General features: G+C 39.8%; 1 protein-coding gene across 1 annotated transcript; it reads left to right on the top strand.

Moving 5' to 3' along the window:
• Window positions 1-2: 2 nt before the first annotated feature.
• On the top strand, window positions 3-20,925 carry AMACR (alpha-methylacyl-CoA racemase). Its single transcript, NM_001031448.2, has 5 exons — window positions 3-278; window positions 6,000-6,143; window positions 8,275-8,435; window positions 12,570-12,756; window positions 19,898-20,925. The coding sequence occupies exons 1-5, from the start codon at window positions 29-31 to the stop codon at window positions 20,305-20,307; spliced, it is 1,152 nt and encodes a 383-aa protein (NP_001026619.2). The 5' UTR covers window positions 3-28; the 3' UTR covers window positions 20,308-20,925.
• The last annotated feature ends 502 nt before the right edge of the window (window positions 20,926-21,427 follow it).

Here is a 21,427-nt window from a genome sequence, read left to right as displayed (position 1 = left end):
TCGGCGCTCGGCAGGCGGCGGCCGCAGCATGGCGCTGAGCGGGCTGCGGGTGCTGGAGCTGGCGGGTTTGGCGCCGGCGCCGCTCTGCGGCATGATCCTCGCCGACTTCGGGGCCCGCGTGGTGCGGGTGGACCGGGCCCCGCGCTCCGCCGTGGCCACGGACGTGCAGGGCCGCGGCAAGCGCTCCTTAGCGCTCGACCTCAAGCGGCCCCCGGGCGCAGCGGCCCTGAGGCGGCTGTGCAGCGGGGCGGACGTGCTGATCGAGCCCTTCCGCCACGGTGAGGGGGTGGCGGAACCCCGGGTTAGGGGTTGAGGGCTGCGCTGCGGGGAGCGGTGCTCGGGGCAGCTCCACGGCGGCGTCTCTGTGAGAGGGAGAGGGCGGGTGCAGTGCTGAGGGGGATCCCTCAGTCTGTGGCTGTTTTGATGTGTTTAGGGCACATGGGAAGGGAACAGCTTCTGGGAGTTTTATTTCCTGTGGCTGGGTGGGACAGACGGGGATTTGTGGAATCCGTCAGTCCAGCTGAACCAGAGGGAGAAACCGTGCTCTGCCAGACCTTGCCCCACTGCCTGGGGCAGGCTGAGCAAATGGTGCTGGGCAACGCCTGTGCATCTGAGAAAGCATGTGCGAGCCAGGACAGCAGTCCTGCCACGTGTGTCAGCCCTGCTCACAGTCTGAGGTTAACATAGTAGGTAGTCTTGAAGCTTGTGATTCCTCTGCAGACAGCAGATGTGTGTGAGATGCTTTATTCATTCATAAACCATGTTTTTAGCTTTAGGAACTTCTTGTTCCAAGGGATGGAACTTCACCCCTGTGAGGACAGAATGAGGGAGAGGCTGTTCAGCCTGGGAAGAGAAGGCTCTGAGGTGTCCTGATAGCAGCCTTGCAGTATGTAAATAAGGGATGTGAGACAGACAGGGACAGACACTTCAGCAGAGTCTGTTGTGGTAGGACAAGGGGAAATGGCTTCAGACTAGCAGAGGGGAGATTGAGATTGGATATACAGAAGTTCTTTACAGTAAGAGTGGTGAGGCACTGGAACAAGTTGCCCAGACAGGCTGTGGATGCCCCATCACTGGAGACACTGAAGGTGAGACTGGAGCAGTCTCTGAGCACCCTGATCTAGCTGCAGATGGTCTCCATTCATTTCAGGAAAGTTAGGCTATGTGACATTTAAGAATCTCTTTCAACACAAACGGTTCTATGATTACCTGGAAATGCAGGCAATTCTTAACTACGCATTAAGGTTTATGGGCCTAAAACTGTAAAAGATAAATGTGTGATCCAGCATAAAGTTAATGTGAACCAAGGAGATGAGAAGAGCCTAAGTGGAAGGAGTTTCTTTAGGCACATATGTACTTTGACCTTCCAACAGTGATCTTGTGGCACAGGGATTGTTGAACACCCAGTCCTCACTGGTACTTGAAAATCTTGCTCATACAGTAATGAGAGATTCAGCAGAAAGTAGCTTCTGACTTTGTGTATTCTGAGCCAGTACTGTACCCTTGTAGTCAAATAAGTGAATTTATGGAGTATATTTAGTTCTGTCAGTAACTCTTTCCATTGAAAGTTTTTATGCAGGCCAATCCTGAAGCTTGTGTGAAGCTTCTTGACAACTGTTTCTATTTTATGCTATGGTCAAGAATCCTAATAACTTTTGTCTTTAGGAAGACTGAAATTTTCTTTCATTTCCTCTTGGTAATTTGATGGACCTTGCTTTTCAGAATAGGTGTGAGTATGTAGAACTATGGTAGCAAATATCACCCCTTTCTCAATAATGTTAAATATTTTCAGTGCCCAGTAATACAAGACAAGTAGATCTTAAGGAATTTGAAGATGTAGTAATTCTATGAACAATCTGAAACAAGTTGCAATAATAGGTTCTGGAGTAGAACAGACATATCAGTTATTTCAATACTGGGACCTGTCCTGTTTAATATCTTTAGTGATGACCTGGACGAGGGGATTGAGTGGACCCTTAGTAAGTTTGCAGACCATGCCAAGTTGGGAGGAAGTGTCAATCTGCCTGGGGGAAGGAAGGCCCTACAGAATGATCTGGTTAGGCTGGATCACTGGGCTGAGGCCCATAAGGATGAAGTTCATTGAATCACAGAATCCTGTGGGAGGGACCTTTAAAGGTCATCTAATCCAACTCCCCTGCAGTGAACAAGGACATGCACAGCTCAATCAGGTTGCTCAGGGCCTGATCCAGCTTCACTTGAAAGTCTTCAGGGACAGGGCATCAATCACATCTCTGGGCAGCCTGTTCCAGTGCCTCGCCACCTTCACTCTAGAAGACTTCCTGCTTATATCCAACCTCAGTCTACTCTATTTAAGATCGAAGCCAGTACTCCAGGTGAGACCTCACCAGCTCAGAGTAGAGGGGCAGGATCACCTCCCTCGCCCTACTGGCCACACTTCTTTTGATGCAGCTCAGGATACAATTGGCTTTCTGGGCTGCAAGGGCACATTGCTGGCTCATGTCCAGTTTCTCATCCACCAGTACCCTCAGGTCTTTTTCAGCAGGACTGCTCCTTTCAGCATAGAATCATAGAATCATAGAATCGCTAAGGTTGGAAAAGACCCACAGGATCACCCAGTCCAACCGTTCACCCATCACCAATGGTTCTTGCTAAACCGTGTCCCTCAACACAACATCCAAACGCTCTTTGAACACCACCAGGCTCGGTGACTCCACCACCTCTCTGGGCAGCCCATTCCAGTGCCTGACCACCCTTTCAGAGAAGTAGTATTTCCTAACGTCCAGCCTGAACCTTCCCTGGCGCAGCTTGAAGCCATTCCCTCGAGTCCTAAATGTATTGGTAGTGAAGGTTGCCCTGACCCATGTGCAAGATCTTGCATTTGAATTTGTTGAACCCCATGAGTTTCACCTGGGCCTACTGCTCAAGCTTGTCTAGGTCCCCCCTGGATGGCATCACGTCCCTCTGGTGTGTCACCTGCACCCCGCAGCTTGGTGTCATCCGCAAACTTGATGAGGATCCGCTTGACTGCACTGTCTGTGTCATTGATGAAGACATTGACAGACATGGAGTCATTGACCACCACTTTCTAGACTTGATCCTGCAGCCAGTTCTTTGTTCACTGAACAGTCCACCCATGAAAGCCATATCTTTCCAATTTGGAGAGAAAGATATTATAGGATACCTTGTCAAAGGCTTACTGAAGTCCAGATAGATGATACTAGTGACTCTTCCCTTGTCCATTGATGCAGTGATACCATCATAAAATGCCACTCAGGTTGGTCAAGGAGGATTTGCCCTTGGTGAAGCCATGCTGGTTCTCCCCTATCACCTCACGGCCTTCCATGTACCTTAGCATAGCTTCCAGGAGGATCTGCTCCATGATCTTCCCTGACACAGAGGTGAGACTGACAGGTTGGTAGTTCCCAGGGTCATCCTTTTTACCCTTTTTAAAAATGGGTGTGATGTTGCCTTTTGTTCAGTTACCAGGGACATCACCTGATTGCCATGACTTTTCAAATCTCATTGAGAGTGGCTTGGTGACTACATCAGCTCATCCCCTCAGGACTGTGGGATGCATTTCATTAGAACCCCCAGACTTGTGGATATTCAGGTTCCTCAGGTGCTCACAAACCTGATCTTCGCTTCCAGTGGGAAGGATGTTGCTTCCCTGATCCCCCACTACCTAATCAAGCATCTGAGGGCTGTGTGGTGAGCAGTTATCAGAGAAGATGGAGGCAAAAAATTTATTAATTTCCTCAGCCTTCTCCTTGTTGTTACTGTTTTACCAGCTTGCCCGTGTCACTCACTAGGGGAGGGTATGTCCTCCTGGACTCTCCTTTTGTGGCTGAGGTACCTGAAGAAGCCTTTCTTGTTCCTTTTGGCATCCCTTGCCAAGGTCAGTTCAAGCTGGGCCTCGGCTTTCCTTACCCCACCCCTATGTAGTCCATCTTTTGACCACAAACTCATTGCCGTGTAGACCGTTTGATTGTTCAGAAAAGCAAAGTTCTGGCAACAACACCAGCCTCAAAGCCAGATATTTAAAGACAAGATCTTTTGATTTGTTCCCATGTCATTACCCAATACAGGAGACAGAGAGAAAAAGATGAGCGGTGCATTCAGTTCCTTTAGCTTTTGTCCCAAGGTCCTGAAGCCCTTGACCCGTGTATAGCTGCTTCATCTCTCCCTATATAGAATAGCAGTATGGGGCTGTGGCCTGACAGCCATACCAAGCTCGGTAGTTTCCTGGTAACATCTTGAGCCCCAGGAAGACAGCAGACTTCTCTAAGGACAGGGTCTAGTCGTTATGTTGGACATCAGTTCACCGGAGGGAGGAATCACCTACAACTAATATCTGTCTCTTTTTCTTCAGCATGACTCAACAAGACCAAGTGCCAGGTCCTGCACTTTGGCCACAGCAACCCCAGATGATGATACAGGATTGGGGTGGAGTTTCTGGGAGACAGCGTGGAGGACATGGACCTAGGGGTGCTTAGCAGTGTTCAACTAAACATGAGCCAGTAGTGTGCCCTACTGGCCACAAAGGCCAGTGGCAGCCTAGCTTGTATCAGAAATAGTGTAGCCACCAAGAGCAGGGAGGTGAATGTCCCCCAGTACTCAGCTCTGGTGATGCTGCACCTCAAGTACTGTGTACGGGGCTACTCACTACAAGACAGTTGTAGAGGCCTTGAAGCCTATCCACAGAAGGGCAGTGAAGCTGGTAAGGGATCTGAAGCACAAATCTTAAGGGGAGTGGCTGAGGGAACTGGGATTGTTTAGTCTGAAAGAGACTCAGGGTAGACCTTATCACTCTCTATAGCTACCTGGGGGGAGGTTGTGGTGAGGTGGAGGTTGGCCTCTTTTCCCACGTAACAAGCAATAGGGCTAGAAGGAGTGGCCAGAAGTTGTGCCATGGGAGGTTCAGGTTGGATAGTAGGAAAAATTTCTTCTCTGAGTGGTCAGGTGCTGGAAGAGGCTGGCCAGGGCAGTAGTTGAGTCACCGTCCCTGAAGGTGTTTGTCAAGCATTTAGAAATTGTATTGAAGGACATGGTTTAGTGGGAAATACTGGTGGCAGGTGAATGGTTGGACTGCATGATCTTGGAGGTCTTTTCCTACCTTGATGATTCTATGATTCTATGGGGAGTCAATCTCCTCCTCTCCAAACAATCTCCCTGCAATCCCAGTACAGATAATGGCTTATAGTCTGACCAGAAAGCACTGAGCCAATAAAAATCTGTATTTATTTGCAACTTGAATCTGCTTCTTTTAAATCCATGATTTTAGAATGCCAGATCAAAAATTTAGGCTTGATTATTGTGAACCCATGCAGATCAAGCCTATATTTTGTTGATTGCTAAAAGTACCTTTTTCTCTGCGTTAGAAAATAACACATTTTCTTTTGTGTAATTATTGCAAATAATTTGTGGAATATACAGTGGCATGATCCATTTGCATTAGTGGGTTAAAAGGTACAGGAATGCATGTGTACTGAAAGGCTAATATGATGAGGAAAATGAACCAGGTCTAGTGACTGGCGACCTTGCCTGTGGCAGGGTAGTTGACACTGGATGATCTTAGAGGTCCTTTTCAATCCAGGTCATTCTATGATTCTATGATATATTCCAGTGAAAAATGGAAGCAATTTCATATCATTTAGATGTGGAAAAAGAATCAACTCTTTTCTGGGGGAAATTGTTTTAAATTTATGCCTGCTTTTGGTGGCTTTCTACTGTAGAGCAGAGCAAGCTGTTGGCATGCTTTTGGAAAACAAAACAAAAAGCAGAAAAATAAGAAATGACCCTAAACCTTAATTTCCACTTAATTGGCTTGCATTCAAAATGTATGCAGTTTGCTGGTAATTTGTTACGTTCTGACTGTTAATGTTTTAATATGAACAATGATTTAGAATGTGTTATTTCAGAAATGGCAGTTCTTTTCTGTTTTTTTATGATTAAACCTTGAATCATCTATATTATTAAACATAAATGTGAATTAGGATTCTGTGCTTTGTCTCATTAAGGTGTCATGGAAAAACTTGGTCTCGGTCCAGAGGTCCTTCTGCATGAGAACCCCAGACTCATCTATGCTAGACTTACTGGATTTGGTCAGACAGGAAAATATGCCAAGTCTGCAGGTCACGACATCAATTACGTGGCTTTATCAGGTAGGCTGTAAAATTTTCTGTTGAATGAATTGTTATTTTTCTGCTAAGTGAAGACTCAGGAATTCACTGAGAAGTTCTTTGCAGGTAGCTCAGACATCAGCCTCAGATGCAGTCTGATGAAACAAGTGACCTGGTTTAAAGCATACCTGTCAACGAAAGGAGGGTTTCTTCCTCCTTCTGCTGCTCCCTGCTCAATTCTCCAGTCAGCTCTGGTGTTTGCTTAACCCCTCTGGAAACTGACTTAGCTCCCTAACAAGTCAAAAACTAACTAGGAAAAAAGAGGATGTTTTTCTGTCAGGAAATTGAGATGAAGCAGTTCATTAGGAGGTCTGACAGATATAAAATGCTGGTACAAGAAAGGATGAGATGCTGTCTGGACTGGACCATTCTTCTTGGCAGCAACAGTTAGCTGTTAGGCTGGACCAGCATGACTTCTCAGACTGTACAGTTTTTTCCTTACTTTGTGTTATTCATCTGAATCATAATTTTTTCTTTATAGAAAAGACTTGAGTTTTTACACATGCTTGTCTTCCTTCAGGGCTTTTCTCCTATAAAATCTGATTATAATTCCCAAAGTTCTGTGGATTATTTTGTGTGTATTTGTGAGCATCTGCTTTAAAGTAGAATAAAGGAAAATTAGACAGCGTAAGCCGTGTGAGCATCCTCTGCTTTTCTTCTCTAAGCATCTGTATTGATACGAAGTGAGGAGACAGGAAATTGAAAATAACGTGGTTTTATCTGTAGTGCTGTTTTCTTAAGAGTATTGTATTGTGGACAGAATGCTGATTTCAAGTATCACAGTTCTACAGGTATGCTGTATTAGACAACAAAATTACCCAACTCTGATGATAGCAATCAGTGCTGTCAGGCATGGCCTCATTTACTGCTGTTCTCGCTGCTTCTGATTCTGCTGCTTCTCCATGTGTATATGGGAGGAGAGAAAATGGGCCAAAAAATTCTTGTTTTGTGCCAACTTTAAGGAAACGAGACAAAGTATTTGAAAGATATCTGTCTTCAAAAATGAAATATCACATCATGGGTAATTTCCTGATGAACTCTGGCTTTCTTTGAATAAATATGTTAATGTGATGGTGACTGAGAACCCTAAGACTGTTAAAAGTGAGATTTCAGTCAGTGATGTTGCTTTATGTTTGCACTACAGGCTTTGCAGAATTATTTGTACATTAAACTCTGTTGTCTGTACTTAGGAAGTGAGTTAGAGCATTAGCTAACTAAATAGTGCTTCAGAATCACACAGTTCTCAGGAAATTTTGGCAATGTATATTGTGAATCTCAGGCCTTAGGCCGAAGGCTTAGGACAGACATGACCATATGCCAAGTTTTATTTACCCAAAGGGACCTACAAGGAAGCTAAGAAGAGTGAAGTAACAGTAAGAAGGCTGTTCAGGATGTCAGAAAAATGCTGACAGATTCAGAGCTCTGACTGAAGTAAATTTACCTAGCCTTTACTCTGTCCTTTTTCGTTTTCTGCATAATTTCTGTCATAAACATAGATTCCTAGTGTCTGTTGCATGCAATCAGAGGTTACCTTTGTATGTTATTCATCCATTCCTCTGATACACAACCTGTTTTTCAAAGATAGTTCAAGTGAGGGAGTAGAAAAGGGGACGTCAGCGTGAAATCCTTTGTTAGTTCTGTTAATTCATGGGTTATGTGCACTGAAGATTGTAAATCTGCATTTTTACTTTAAGAGATTCAAACAAGAAAAATTCGCTGTTGTTGCTCTGAGGAACGTTCACAGTGCCTACTGAATTTTTTATGGGGCTTCTATCCATGCAGAAGTATTAATATAGAACTCTTGCATACAAGTTAATTTTCTATGAAATGTTGTACTTATGTAGCCAGATGATCAGCTATTTATCTATGAGATACTAACTTCTTTATTAATTTATGTATTTAGATATGTCTTCACTGATGTGATTTCAGATATACTGTTATTTTGTGAATGACAGAATAACTATTTGCTAAGATGTGTCTGGAGATGAATCAGCAATCCATTGGGGGAAGTTTGCTTTGGCCTGTGTTTGCCTGCATAGATTGCAAAGAGTGAAACTTGACTTACAAACATCACTTTTAATTTGTGTGTTTGCTTCATTTGCTGTACTTTCAGGTGTGCTGTCAAAGCTGGGTAGAAAAGGTGAAAATCCATATGCACCTTTAAATCTTCTAGCTGATTTTGCTGGTGGAGGTGTGTTATGTGCACTGGGCATTATTATAGCCCTTTATGAACGTACCATATCTGGCAAAGGGCAGGTTGTTGACGCAAGTATGGTAAGTCTTGTCTCAGGGAGGGGTGGAAAAATGGTTGAATTTGTTTGCTAAGATTTTGAGGTTTTTTTCCTATGCTAAACCTCTTAAAGGGAGGAAGTTGGAGCTACTGACTAAGGTTTAAAATGGAGAACTTGGAATGGGAAAGTAAAGAATCTCATAAAATAGCTATTTTTTCTACCTGCAGGCATGTTGCACAGGTCACTGTTACCATGACATCCTTACAATATGGGGGACATACTGCAGTTTTTCTCCAGTGCCTTTCCCTATTTTTCTTCTACTAGTCTAACTTCTTCAAAAACTGTTAGCTGTGTATATTTGGTGAATAAATTTGACATATGGAAATAGGGTATGCAATAAACAATAATACATTATAGCAAAAATAACAATCCTAATAAAATATTTGCATTAGTTTTGTCCTAGATAAAACTGCTTGTCAATTTGAGGTAGGTCATGTCTTATGAGAAGCACTGTTCCCTAGAAAAATTACACAGCCACGGATCATTGCCAAGAAATTAATTTCAAAGGCTTTGCTGTAAAATAAAGGGTAATTTTTTAATTGCTTAATAATTAATATTGTAGAATTTTCAATCATGGAATCGTGGAATGGCTTGGTTTGGGAGGGGCCTCAGAGATCATCAAGCTCTAACCCCAGTGCAAGGCCACCCATTTACACATACAGAAAAAATATATATTTACATTTATTCTTGAATCCTGTACTATCTGCAAGTGTGCTGTTTCCTCCTCTCCCCTCCTATCCTCCCTTCTCTCTTTCACTTTCCTCCTCTCTGAATTTGTTTGTGGGCTTGTTTTAATTATTCTTAAGTGTTTTTTGCATTAAGGTGAGTGATAGGCAAGGGATTGTGTTTAGTAAATTCACAGAGGATGTGGATGTGGGAAGAGTTGCAAGCATATTGGATGACAGGACTAGAATTGAAACTGACCTTTACAAATCGGAGAGATGACCTGAAAAAAATTGGCTGAAATTCATTGAGACCTCTGCTCTATAATTTTCTAAAGCAGAAACAATTAGCTGCACAAATGTGATAGGAGAACACTAGGCTGAAGTATTGCCGTGGAAGTTTATACTAGTCACAAGCTGAACATGAGTCAACAATGTAATGTTGTTGTAAAACACATACACACTGTATTGGGATGTATAAACAGGAAATAGAGACAGCAAGGTTTCTAAGTAATTCCTCCAATCTAATCAGTATTTCTAAAGCCTCAGAAAAATACTTCTGACACTGGACATTGTCCTTCACAAAAAAAATGACCAATTTGAGGAGGCCCAATGAACATAACAGAAGTGATTGTGAGTGTAAAAAATGTGGCCTACAAAGGAAAATTGAGAGGATTTGCATCTTTGTGAAAACATACAGCAAGTCTTTGAATACTTTAAGTACTTCTTGTAGTTCAGAATAAAATGGTTCAGTTGGAAGGAACCTTAAGAGAACATTTAGCTCAACTATTTGAAGTACTACTTTATCTTCGCTGCTCACAGAATCACAGAACTGTAGGGGCTGGAAGGGAACTTTGGAGATCACTGAGTCCAACCCTCCTGCAAAGCAGGCTCCCTACAGCAGGCTGCACAGGTAGGCATCCAGGTGGGTCTTGAATATCTCCAGATAAGGAGAATCCACAACCTCCCTGGGCAGCCTGTTCCAGTGCTCTGTGACCCTCACTGTGAAGAAGTTCCTTCACATACTGGTGCAGAACTTCTGTGCTCCAGTTTATGGCTGTTTCCCCTTGTCTTGTCCTCACAGACTGCTGAAAAGATGCTTCTGCACTCTCACACATGTGAGTTAGGGCAACACTTCAGGTTCACTTGAAATTTAGACACAGAGTCTACAGCTGTTGGTAGGCATCTGATCAAGTATGACTCACTGCTTGTGGAAAGACAGCCACAGGGAAAGATGGTGATAATGATCACTTGCATAATAGTCCCATGGCAAGAGCATTTAACTGTCTGACAGAAGGCTGGGGTTCCAGGTCTTTCTCAGCCTGGATATGTTCATAAGTAAAACTCCCACATCCTAGAAGAGTTCCTCAGTCATGAAGATAGAAGTTAGGTTGGTGTGGGTTTATTCTCAGCTTTGTTTGAACTGTTTCATTCTGCAGAGGGAACAGAAGACTCATGGAACTGACAGAGGTCATCCAGGGGAGTTGTGCCTCTGGATTCTTGTCCCTCCACAGGCTGTTAATGCTTTTAGCATTAAGAAATCATTAAATGAAATGCCTAATGATTATGATAACCACTGTACAGTTAGGCTAAAGTGAAGTCTTCCCATGTTGTCCTTTTCATGTTTTAAAAGAAAGTGACCACATTAATGTATGTATGTGGTGTAATTTGAGCATGCCTTTGAGGATTTGTTGAAGATGCTAAGCACTTTCGTCTCGGAAGTACAGCAGACCTCATTAAGAAGCTAGCTGTCTGGTTAGCCATATAGGGGTATTTTGAAATGCATGTATCAGACCAAAGTAGTGCTATTTTTTTGTGTCCCCAGGGCAGATAGTACAGTGGATAGGTATTGTCAGTAGTTCTAACAAATTTTTGGAACCAAAACCTAACTTGTAATTAGAGCTTATTCTGGAATTAGCCCCACTTGTTATTATCCTTACTTGCAGTGTTTTTTGTGTAATTCTGTGTTAAAATGAGCAGTGCAAGATAAGATCTTTAATAAAGTGAGCCCTGTTTTGTTATCTTTGCAGATCTTGCAAACATGCATATGATGGCATGTACTATTTTTTCCTAAGAAAGTTAACTTCATCATATGACAATTAGGGCAAAAATATCTCTGTATTTGTGGCAGGAAACTGAGAAAGAGGTGAAACAATATATATTAAATGAAAAAGCCTTCATGACTTCATACTTCAAAGATTTGCATGCTTCTTGTTTTAAAGGGTAGAAATTAATATATATGAAAAATTAGTAGCTTTCTATTTCAGTGCTTATGCTGTGAAAACATGAAATCATCTAATTTTAATCATGATGTTTACACAATACTCATTAGCACACAGCTTGAGGAATCTTCTCTCAATCTCATTGAAATTTCTGTTTTGAGACCATACTGCATTTCTCTTTACAGACATATATAATGCTGATATAATAGGTGTATGTACATTGTACATTGTTACATGCTTATTGTATATTGTATACATATTGCATATTAGATATGTATTATACATTACATATATATATATTGCATAATAGATATATGTCTATCAAATACACATAGAATACTGGTGAGAACATCTTACAAAAAAAAAACCAACTGTAATAAAATAAAATTAATGCTATTTTGCCTTTCGAGCTCCTCATATTACTACAGAGATGTGAGTGTTGACTAGATAATTACACAGCTCAGGTTTTTCACTTTTCCATTGGAACGTTTCTGGTCATGTCCTATTACTGTTGCATCTTCTCTTACAATCTTTCTAATTCTGTCACGTCTTCTCTTACAATTTTTCTAATGCAGTCAGAAGAAATTAGATCCTGTTGGTGAGCAAAACCATAGAGTATGGTTTTGCTTGGAAAGATGGGAACAAGTAATTACGTAAAAGCTGAACAACCTGAATTTTCAACTAGTTGTGCTTTGCATAACCAAAATTTTGAGGAGAAATCTGAAACAGGATTAACCATCTTTTCTAGTGCCATATTCATGAGACACAGTTGCCTGTTCAAAGGTTACCTTGGTATGTTGCTATACTTCTCAGTGACAAGAGTGAGAGAATGTATTTTTTATCTTAGGGATCCAGATGAGCTTTTCAGTTTTCATGTTGTAAGAAAATTTTAACCTTCAATTTCCTTCTAGTTGTAAAAATAGCAGTATAGTCAGTACAGTCAAGAAAATACAGTGTTCAGAAATGTATGTTTTTATGTATTTTACATAGTTTTATATACATAAATATAAATACACGAATATAAAAATACAGAAAAACTGATACTTAAAGGATTGATGCTTACTGGTATAGGCATCTTGATTTCTAGAGGTAGAATGCTTGATGGTATACAATGTTCTTAGAGGCAAGAAGTTTATTCTTGCAACTAAAATTACTTATTGTTCTCTCCTAGTGGATATAAAATCGCTAAAGATTTACTGAAGCTGTTGTTTTGTTTTTCTGTGCATCTTTAAGGTAGAAGGAATAGCATACATAAGTTCTTTTCTGTGGAAGTCACAAAATTTAGGACTCTGGAATAGACCACGAGGTGAGAACCTACTGGACAGTGGTGCACCATTTTATGAAACCTACAAGACGTCTGATGGAAAATTCATGGCTGTTGGTGCTATTGAGCCTCAATTCTATGACCAGTTAATAAAGGGTGAGTAGCCTGGAGTAGTTTTTTCTCATCAGCAATGCATTCTTGAATGACATGAAGTTATTTCTGTTGATTTCTTTGTAAAAACCAAACACTTCTTGGAGCCAAGTGAATACTATGGTAGAAGAAGACTTTCTTCTTCTAGGAATTGATTTCTTTGGTTTTCATCCCTTCATGTTACCCTCAGATACCACACTTAAATCAGAAATTTTCTTCTGGAATTACAGCAGCGGTAGTCCATGATGTGGCTTGGTTTAAGCACTAATGAACTACTTTTCAGAACCATTTTATTCAATGGGAAGTGGATATGCTTTAAAAGAAGGCTCAATTCTTTGATACTGCAAATAAAATTGCAAGCAGTTTCACTTCTGCTATAAAATTTTTAAAGAGATTAAATTGAAAATAATTAAGGTAAACTGGAAGATTTTATAAAAAACAAAGCTTTGTAAACTAATTTCTTTCACAGAATTTGAGAGTTCTTTTTTGTGTGTGTGTCCAGCTATGGATGTGATTTCAGTATTGGACTTAAGAGTTTTGAAATAGGATTATAAAATTCAGTTTACCTGTTTGATAAATTAGGAATAGTCATGATTTAAAAAATACATAAAATGATTAGAAAGTGCCTAGGTGAGTGTTATGAAGATGGTGAGGGTCCTGAGGGCAAGGTGTGTGAGCTGAGGGCCATGGGTGTGCTGGGCCCAGAACAGAGCAGGCTGAGGGGAGCCTCATGGCAGCAGCAGCTCCTCACAGGGAGGGGAGGACAGCGCTGAGCTCTGCTCTGTGTGACAGCGACAGGGCCTGAGGGAACGGCATGGAGCTGTGCCAGGGGAGGGCCGGGGGTAGGGAAAGGCTCTGCCCCAGAGGGCGGTGGGCATGGAATAGCCTGCCCAGGGCAGCAGGCACGGCCCTGAGCTGCCAGTTGCTCAGCACTCTCAGACATTGGGTTTGAATTCGAATGATGCTCTGTGAAGCTGGGAACTGGGCTTGGTGATCCATGTGGGTCCCTTCCAACTCAGGATATTCTGTAATTCTATGCAGAATCATTATTGCATGAGCTTAAAACATGTGGTAATGTTTTAATTTCATAAATTTATGGCATTAATGAAGTTGTCTTACTTCCCAAAATAATTTGATATATATTTTCTGTTTCTAGTATGTTCTGAGCATGAAATACATCAAAAGTTGTCAATCTAATTTTAATTTTGTTTAATGAAAAGGACTACCAGCATACAATATAGCTAAAGTGGATATTTTCAGACAGTGTTATTTGTACTGCTTTTTTGTACAGATGTCTTAAATGTGGTAAATCTTTGCTGAGTGAGGATGACAGTGCCTTATTCAGTGACTCTCCATTGATGATTCCATCAATTGTAAAGTGGGTAACTTCTCTTAGGCAGTTACCGCCAGCTCTGCCTCAGTCAGCTGCTCTGTACTAAAAAGAGCATAATCAGTGCCAGGACCTGCACTTTTATAGGAGTTTTTGAAACTCAGGAATGCAGTTAAGACAAGATGACATGAAGGTATGGGGTTGTAAGCTGGACATGCCTTTGATGAGTGGGATCCCTAAATAGCTGAGGGCTGCTTGTCAGAATTGCTGCACGTTGAATCGTGAAATGCATGTGGCAGGCTCCTGAAGTAACTCACTGCTTTGACTAGCACTATGTGCTGCACCCAGGTAGATGCCAAGTTTGGAAGATCAACGTTCCTGGCTGAACATAGTGGTACTCCTGTTTCTAGTTGACCTGAGTATATGTTGTCTGTCTTTAAGTTCAATTTCATGCTGCTCTTGAAGGAGACTGTTGTTTATTTCACACTGCAGTTCTTGGAAATGCTATTTTCATCCAACCTTTGGAATCTTTCTTCACTTGCAAGAAAGAATTTGAGATGAAAAATAAACATAAAACTCTAATGAAGTAAAATTTAACCTTCTCTTTTGGAAATCAGGGAATTTGAATTTCAGTACATGACTTTAGCATGATGCCCATATTAAGTACAAAGGAAAGAAAAGAAGAATAAGTCTGCATCTTGAGGTACACACAAGTTTGGCTTGAAGTGATCAAATACCAGTCTGCAGTACTCATGGCCACAGTGTTTTATTCTTCTCAGGAGATTGAGTTGCAGGAGTGGAATAGAATCCATAGTTGTTATTAGAGGAAGTAGATTATGTAATGGATTCAGGTGTTGGTTTTTCACTTTTTCTCAGTGAACCTTTGCTGAATTCCCCAGAATCCCGTGCTGATTACTGCTCCAGGAGGAAGTCTTAGGTTTTTCTCTGTCAGCAAGCCAGTGTCGTTATCTCAGAAGATCATTGTGATGGATGAATCCGGTGTTCACGCAGGGTATCATGATCACTGACTAGTGTGTGTTACAGTGAGCTTCTTTGAAAAATTCAATATGCAGAATGAGGTCTTTTTAGGAAATACTGCTTTTTGCTGTAATTACATTTTTTTCTTGTTCCTAGTCACTAGTTTTCATTCTGTGTTATGTAAAAGCGAGATTGAACTAATATTCTTTCACAACACTGTATTTAAAATAAGTTGCCTTTCCTCATTGTATTCATGAGCATATTATGAATTTTTGATACTTTCACATAGGAATAATTACCCCCTTCAGTAGCTCTGCTTGCAAGCTTTCTGAAACAGTACTGTACAGAACTAGAACAGATGATTTGTCTTGTGTCTTTGGGAATTTTTTTCCTTTCTGAGATATCTGTTGCAGAAATTCAGTTCAGAATTTAAGCTTTTGAATGTTACAGGGAATAAAAAGCAGCTTGTGGGAGCTGTATTTCTGTTTCACAAACCCAAGGAGCTTTGACTTAGGCTGAGTTGTCTGTTCAAGGTATTAACTCTGCTTTGAAGTAGCTTTAAAATACTATGTTCCAGTTCCAGTTTCTGTAATTCTATTTCATACTTCTTTTTTTTTCCCCATAATTCTGGTCACTTCTGCTGGTGCTGTTCCAGATAAAATCTAAAGCCTCTTTGTGTCTCTCTGTCCATACTCAGAGAATTGGTTACTTTTACCATTCTTTTGTAATGAGAATGCAAGGATAGAGGTTTTGTGAAAGTAATAGTTGGAGATTTAAAGATTGCAAAAGTGAGCAGAGAATGTGGTTTCTGAAGGAGTTGTCAATGCCCTGAGAATTCTGGTGAGCAGAAGCGAAACCCTCGTTTGACTTTTGGTTTACTTCAGTGTTTTCCTTCAGAATTAGGATCCCAGTACTGGAACCGAGTGCAGTTAGTGAAATAGTGAGGAAAGCTCTTTCTTAAGGATCTTTTAAGGGAGACTTAATAAGTTAAAGAAAATACATCTTGATTTGAGAAAAATGTTGGCTATTGTGGATTGTGTTCAGCAGGCAAAATTAATTTTTTTCTTACCACAACTGTATAAAATTTAAAAATAAATTGGTTATATGAGAAACAATGATCGTATAAAATAGATATGGTAAATAATTGGTGTAATAGCTTCAGTATCATGAGTTGAATTCTGATTTCACTGTAGACCTTTTCCTGTTCACAAACATGCTTAATCCTTTTGCTTATATTAATTTTATTACTACAAAAGTTAGCCAATGAATAATGAAAATACCTTTGCATTTTACAGAAAACCTGCTGTAAGGTATGTGTGCTAATATTAAGTCTCAGTATTCAGATAAAGAGTCAGAATGTCCTCCAGCTGATCTATAAATTGGTTTTGCAAGTTTGTCTTGATGTCTAGCACTATGAGCTTAGTACTGCAGTAGTCAGGCTAGGAGAGGCATGCAGAACATGACCTGTGAAGTTCATATGTCAGGTAAGAAGCATGAACTCTGTCCTGCCTGTGGCAGTGGTGCTGGAACTTGATTATCCTTGGGGTCCCTTCCAACCCAAGCCATTCTATGATTCTATTATTCTATGAACTTTACTATATAAAGTGAACTTTGTGAAAGTTTACATTGATATGAAAAGCAGAAAGAGTCTCAAAAGTTATGAACATGTGTTTAATAAATGTTTTACTACATCGTGAGTCTTCTATTTAAAAGGATGGAAAAAATACAGAAATCACTTGAAAAACATAGTTAAATCTTTATGAAGGATTTCTCCAGAGCTCTCCATTTAGTGATGGTGACATATCATGTTCTGTTTCAAAAATCTATCAGTGTTCTGAATTCAATGCATCATTGTTATTAAGAAATGCACAGAGTAGATAACCTTATGGTTCACAGTGAAATTGGAGCTAGTGTTCATAATGGTTTCCTCATTACATTTTGGACAATTTTCTTACATAATTTGAAGTTTTACTTGAGTTTGTTTTGTATGAATTTGTTTTAAAAATTCTGCGGAAGTTGTGTTTCCAATTTGTTGCTTTAGTAAATAGTGTGCAGATAATGATTCAATAAAGCTGTGGCAATTATGGGAAACTTAAAGCTATAGCATTGCATGGAGACTTAATTTTTTTTTTTTTTTTTGAAAACCATTATGTCAAAGCTATACCAGATAGGTTATTAGGCTTTTTTAAACAAAATTCTGTAGATGAAAATTGAACAAGACAAGCTTGGAAACCAGTCTTGATTGCTCTACCAGATACTCTGTGTAAAGGATATTTTGCTTTTGATTATATTGGGTTAAATATGTCATTTTGTGGTATCCCAAACAATTCTGTGCTGTGTAATTGTTTCCTTGTTGACTCAGTTGTTCCTGCTGCAATTCTCTTCATCTGCACCACAAATGTTTAGCACAAGCTGGAAAATGAGAGGCTTTGCTACTTAAATGTTGTCAGTTCATACTATTTAAAGTTGAGGTCTTCAGTGGTCCTTGGAAAATGAGCATGTAATATTAAATTTTAGGTTCTGCATATTGTTCTATTTTACTAGAGCATGTGTGGTTAGATTCAGCCAACTTTCCGTCTGGCACAGTCTCCAGATGTAATTGTGTAATGGGATAATGGTAGATCTTTATTCGTATTGGACTGAATGGTAGAACAAAAAAAATTATTAATAAGCATATTAATGCTAATCAGACAGTGTTCCCAGTTGACCTAATTTCAGGCGTTGGGATGGAGTCTCAGGTAGTAGTATACTGTTACTTAGGCTTACCTGTTGTGGAAGGTAAATTTAAATCATCTCCTAGTTCTTAAGTGAACTGTCTCACACTGTTTCTTCTCAGTTAAATGATCAACTCCATTTTGTAAGGATCATTAGGTTCAGTGTAATTACAGATACTTAACCACTGTGAGTAGTTAATCCTTTTATGAGGGTGATATGAATGGCTAGGAATAATAGATTCTAATTTTAGTGATTTAAGGTACATGTGACCTCGTGACTTGATAAGGACAAAGGCTTATCATGTAATAGTACGTAACGGTGTATTCTTGGGAATCTCTAATGTGATGTGAGCATACTATTCTGCTTTTGGCTGTCTTGATTTTCTTCTAAATGTGAACTACTATATTTCTGTGTCTGGAGATCAGCAATTTTCTGTGCTATATTTTGCAGTAAGATTTAGAAGCATGTGTTCATTTTAAAATTACTGTTTAAGAATCTTGTGAGAAGCACCATTTCATATTATGACAGCTTTATAATTTGGAGCCAACTGTGAGGCCCAAGAAATGCATGTGGTGGAGATTCTGAGGAATGAGAAAGATGTCTTCTTTTCTTCTCCTTTATATTCCACTTAGCTGCATTTCCACTCCTTACTGTGATAATGAAGATGTAGAAATAGTGGAAGATACAGAAATGTTGGTGTTTTTGTTTTTTTTTCCCCCTATCTGCAGCTGAAGGTGGGAGTTCTGTGTAAATGCTACATGCAAACAGCATCTATTACGTAAGCTTGTTAGCAGTTGCAAATCAGATCACTGTTCTGATAGTAGCTGTATTAAAAGATGTAAGAAGGATGGCTTGAAACTAAAATTTTGCAGACCTCCACATTTTCTCTGCCTTTTGCATAGAACAGTTTTCTCCCTTTTTGTTTGTTTTATAGCATTATGATATAATTGTTCTCAAACCTTTCTTAATTTCTGAGATTAACTTCTCTCCTGTACCCAATTTCTGCATTTTATCTGCTTCATTGAAGTTAATTTTCAGTTAAATTTCAAGATGTGATCATTTGGGTGACCTTCTATCTACCAGTTCTGAATTCTGTTTGATATAGACTGTTTATAATGTCTCCTGCTTGAAAACACAGGTTAATTATTTCTCTTGTTTCTTACTTCTTTTTTTGAGGCCAACTTAGAAGAAATTTTAACAGTTCTTCTGTGTCCTTCAAGTAGGACTACGGAGTGCAGAGAGCAGAATCCATGAGAACAGAAATAGAGATGGAAGATTGCTGCCAAGGAGAGATCTGAACCTACACACTGAGAACTAAAGTCATGGCTAGCTGAGAGAAGGGCTTAGGACCCCCTGGTTCAGAAAATTTTCACAAATTTCACTACAAAACAAACTTGTGTCTCAGAAGGGCTGTGTGTATTGCATACCTAGGTAGCCTATGTGACTGACCTTCTGGGAAGCTGGGTCCTTAAGCAATTAGGGGGTGTAGGTTTAAGAGCAAAAGCAGAAGAATCTGAACCTAGGAAGCGTGGTGGAAAGGTGAGAGCAGCAGATGCTGCTGGCGCCCATTTGGACTGAGTAGGTCTGAGAAGCAGGTTAGTTAGCCTGTAGCCACCTGCAGCCAAGCTATCTCATTCACGTTGATCCTGAGCATATCCATCTTCATCACTGTCTTCTCAGCTCTAGCATGGAAATACCCAATGATTTTGGACTCTTAACAGCTTCTGAGCCATAAGTACATTGCTGCAGCCCTCAACCATTCAGCAGAGTTTTGTACTTGCCAGTAGATAGCATAGTATCTATTCCAGAAAATGTTTTCAGGACTAAGTGTTGTTACCTTTAGGCAGCTGCTGTTCTTATGGAGTGTTTATGAAAATGATGAATTTAGTTAGATGGCTGCAGCTGATACTGTTTGCTCTAATTGGAAATCATGTAACATTTTATTTTTCTGCTCCCTCACCTATGTTGTCAGTATCCTAGTGATTTCTTTTTTTTTTTTTTTTTAATTAGTATGCTGTCCTGTGATGGACTGTCTGCAAAACAATAGCATATTAAGAAACATACTCAGTTAGGGACAGCACTTTACTTTATCTAAGCTAAGCTGTTCTGCTTTTCTCCTTTCAGGTCTTGGGCTGGATTCAGATAAACTTCCCAGTCAGTTGAGTTTCTCTGACTGGCCTGAAATGAAGAAAAAGTTTGCATCCATCTTTGCACAGAAGACACAAAGTGAATGGTGCAGTATATTTGATGGAACTGATGCCTGTGTGACCCCTGTTTTATCCTTTGATGATGCTCCCTTACATCAGCATAACAAACAAAGAAGTTCTTTTATCAAAAATGATCAGGAAGAGATAAGTCCTAGACCTGCTCCTCTTCTTTCAAGGACCCCTGCTGTTCCATCATGTAAACGAGATCCCTTTATAGGCGAGCACACAGAAGAGATACTTCTAGAATATGGATTTACTCAGGAAGAGATTGCTAAACTTTATTCCGATAAAGTAATAGAATCCAACAAACTAAAAGCTAACTTATAGTCTGATTATGCAAATCAGATGAACTTTGGGCTGATGCAGTAAGATTTAATGTATTGAATTACATGACAAATGAATGTTTGTGTGCTGTTTCTTTTAAATGAATATTTTAAATGAAGTTTTAAATTTAATGGAAAACAATGGGAGTTCTGTGTTTGTGTACCTGGATGCAGTCTTCAATGACACCAAAAATGCGTTCTGAAGTTCTGTGCTGTTTGTCATAGTAAGCAGATGTAAGTCCTCAAAATATTTTTTTAAATAGTATAACCTGTGAAACTTTCAGTTCTTTTAACTTGTAGTTAAACTGTTCCTTTGTAATGCATGCCATAATCACTTGAAGGCAATACTCTTCTTAAAATACAGTCAAATGCTTACTAAGCAGTTGATTCTTTACTCATAGATTAATGGGGATCTTACCATATTGGTTGATTTGCCTTATCATACCAAAACAGTGATCCAAATAATGCTGTTTCCTTGTGTTGCTGCAGAGTTATTATGATAAAGTAATTGTATTTAATATTCTGTCTATGTTTTCTTAACACAGTCTCCTGATTGTATTATGTTCAGCATCCCAGTTTGCCTGAAAAATAATTTCAGAAATAAATTCCTCATTATAAAATATCTGCCAAATATTGATCCTTTACTTTCTTTCTGGGAAAATGAAAGGCACAGGCAGTTGCACAGGATTTAAACAAAGGTTATAATGTAGTGGTTGTCATTTCCTTCAAAATTCGTAATTTGAAATGTTCAATGCATATTATATATATATTTAAAATAATTAGTTGTATGGATTTAAAGACAATCTTCTTTAGTCCAGCGTGTCAAGAATTTTGACACAAAGGGTTGTTTTTTTAAAATAATTTTGGTCATTTTTTAATCTTGCTGAAGATAGGCTTGTTGCTTGTGAAGATTTCCAAAGCTGAGATACACTCTATTTCACATGCCATGGCAAACCGTCTGCATTACTACTATACAAAAAGACCTTTTACATTCTATTGCACAAACACCTGCATGGAAGCAACAATTATCTAGTAGACATCGACAGATTAATTAAGAATTACTAGAAGCATTTTAAGTTTTCCATTTATAATCAGTTTGATGAATTAGAATATTATATACCATT

This window comes from Gallus gallus, chromosome Z (assembly GCF_016699485.2).
Source record: "Gallus gallus isolate bGalGal1 chromosome Z, bGalGal1.mat.broiler.GRCg7b, whole genome shotgun sequence".
In the NCBI taxonomy this organism is placed as follows: Eukaryota; Metazoa; Chordata; class Aves; order Galliformes; family Phasianidae; genus Gallus; species Gallus gallus.
The sequence above is the reverse complement of the archived record's forward strand: the minus strand, read 5'-3'. Positions and strand labels throughout refer to the sequence as shown.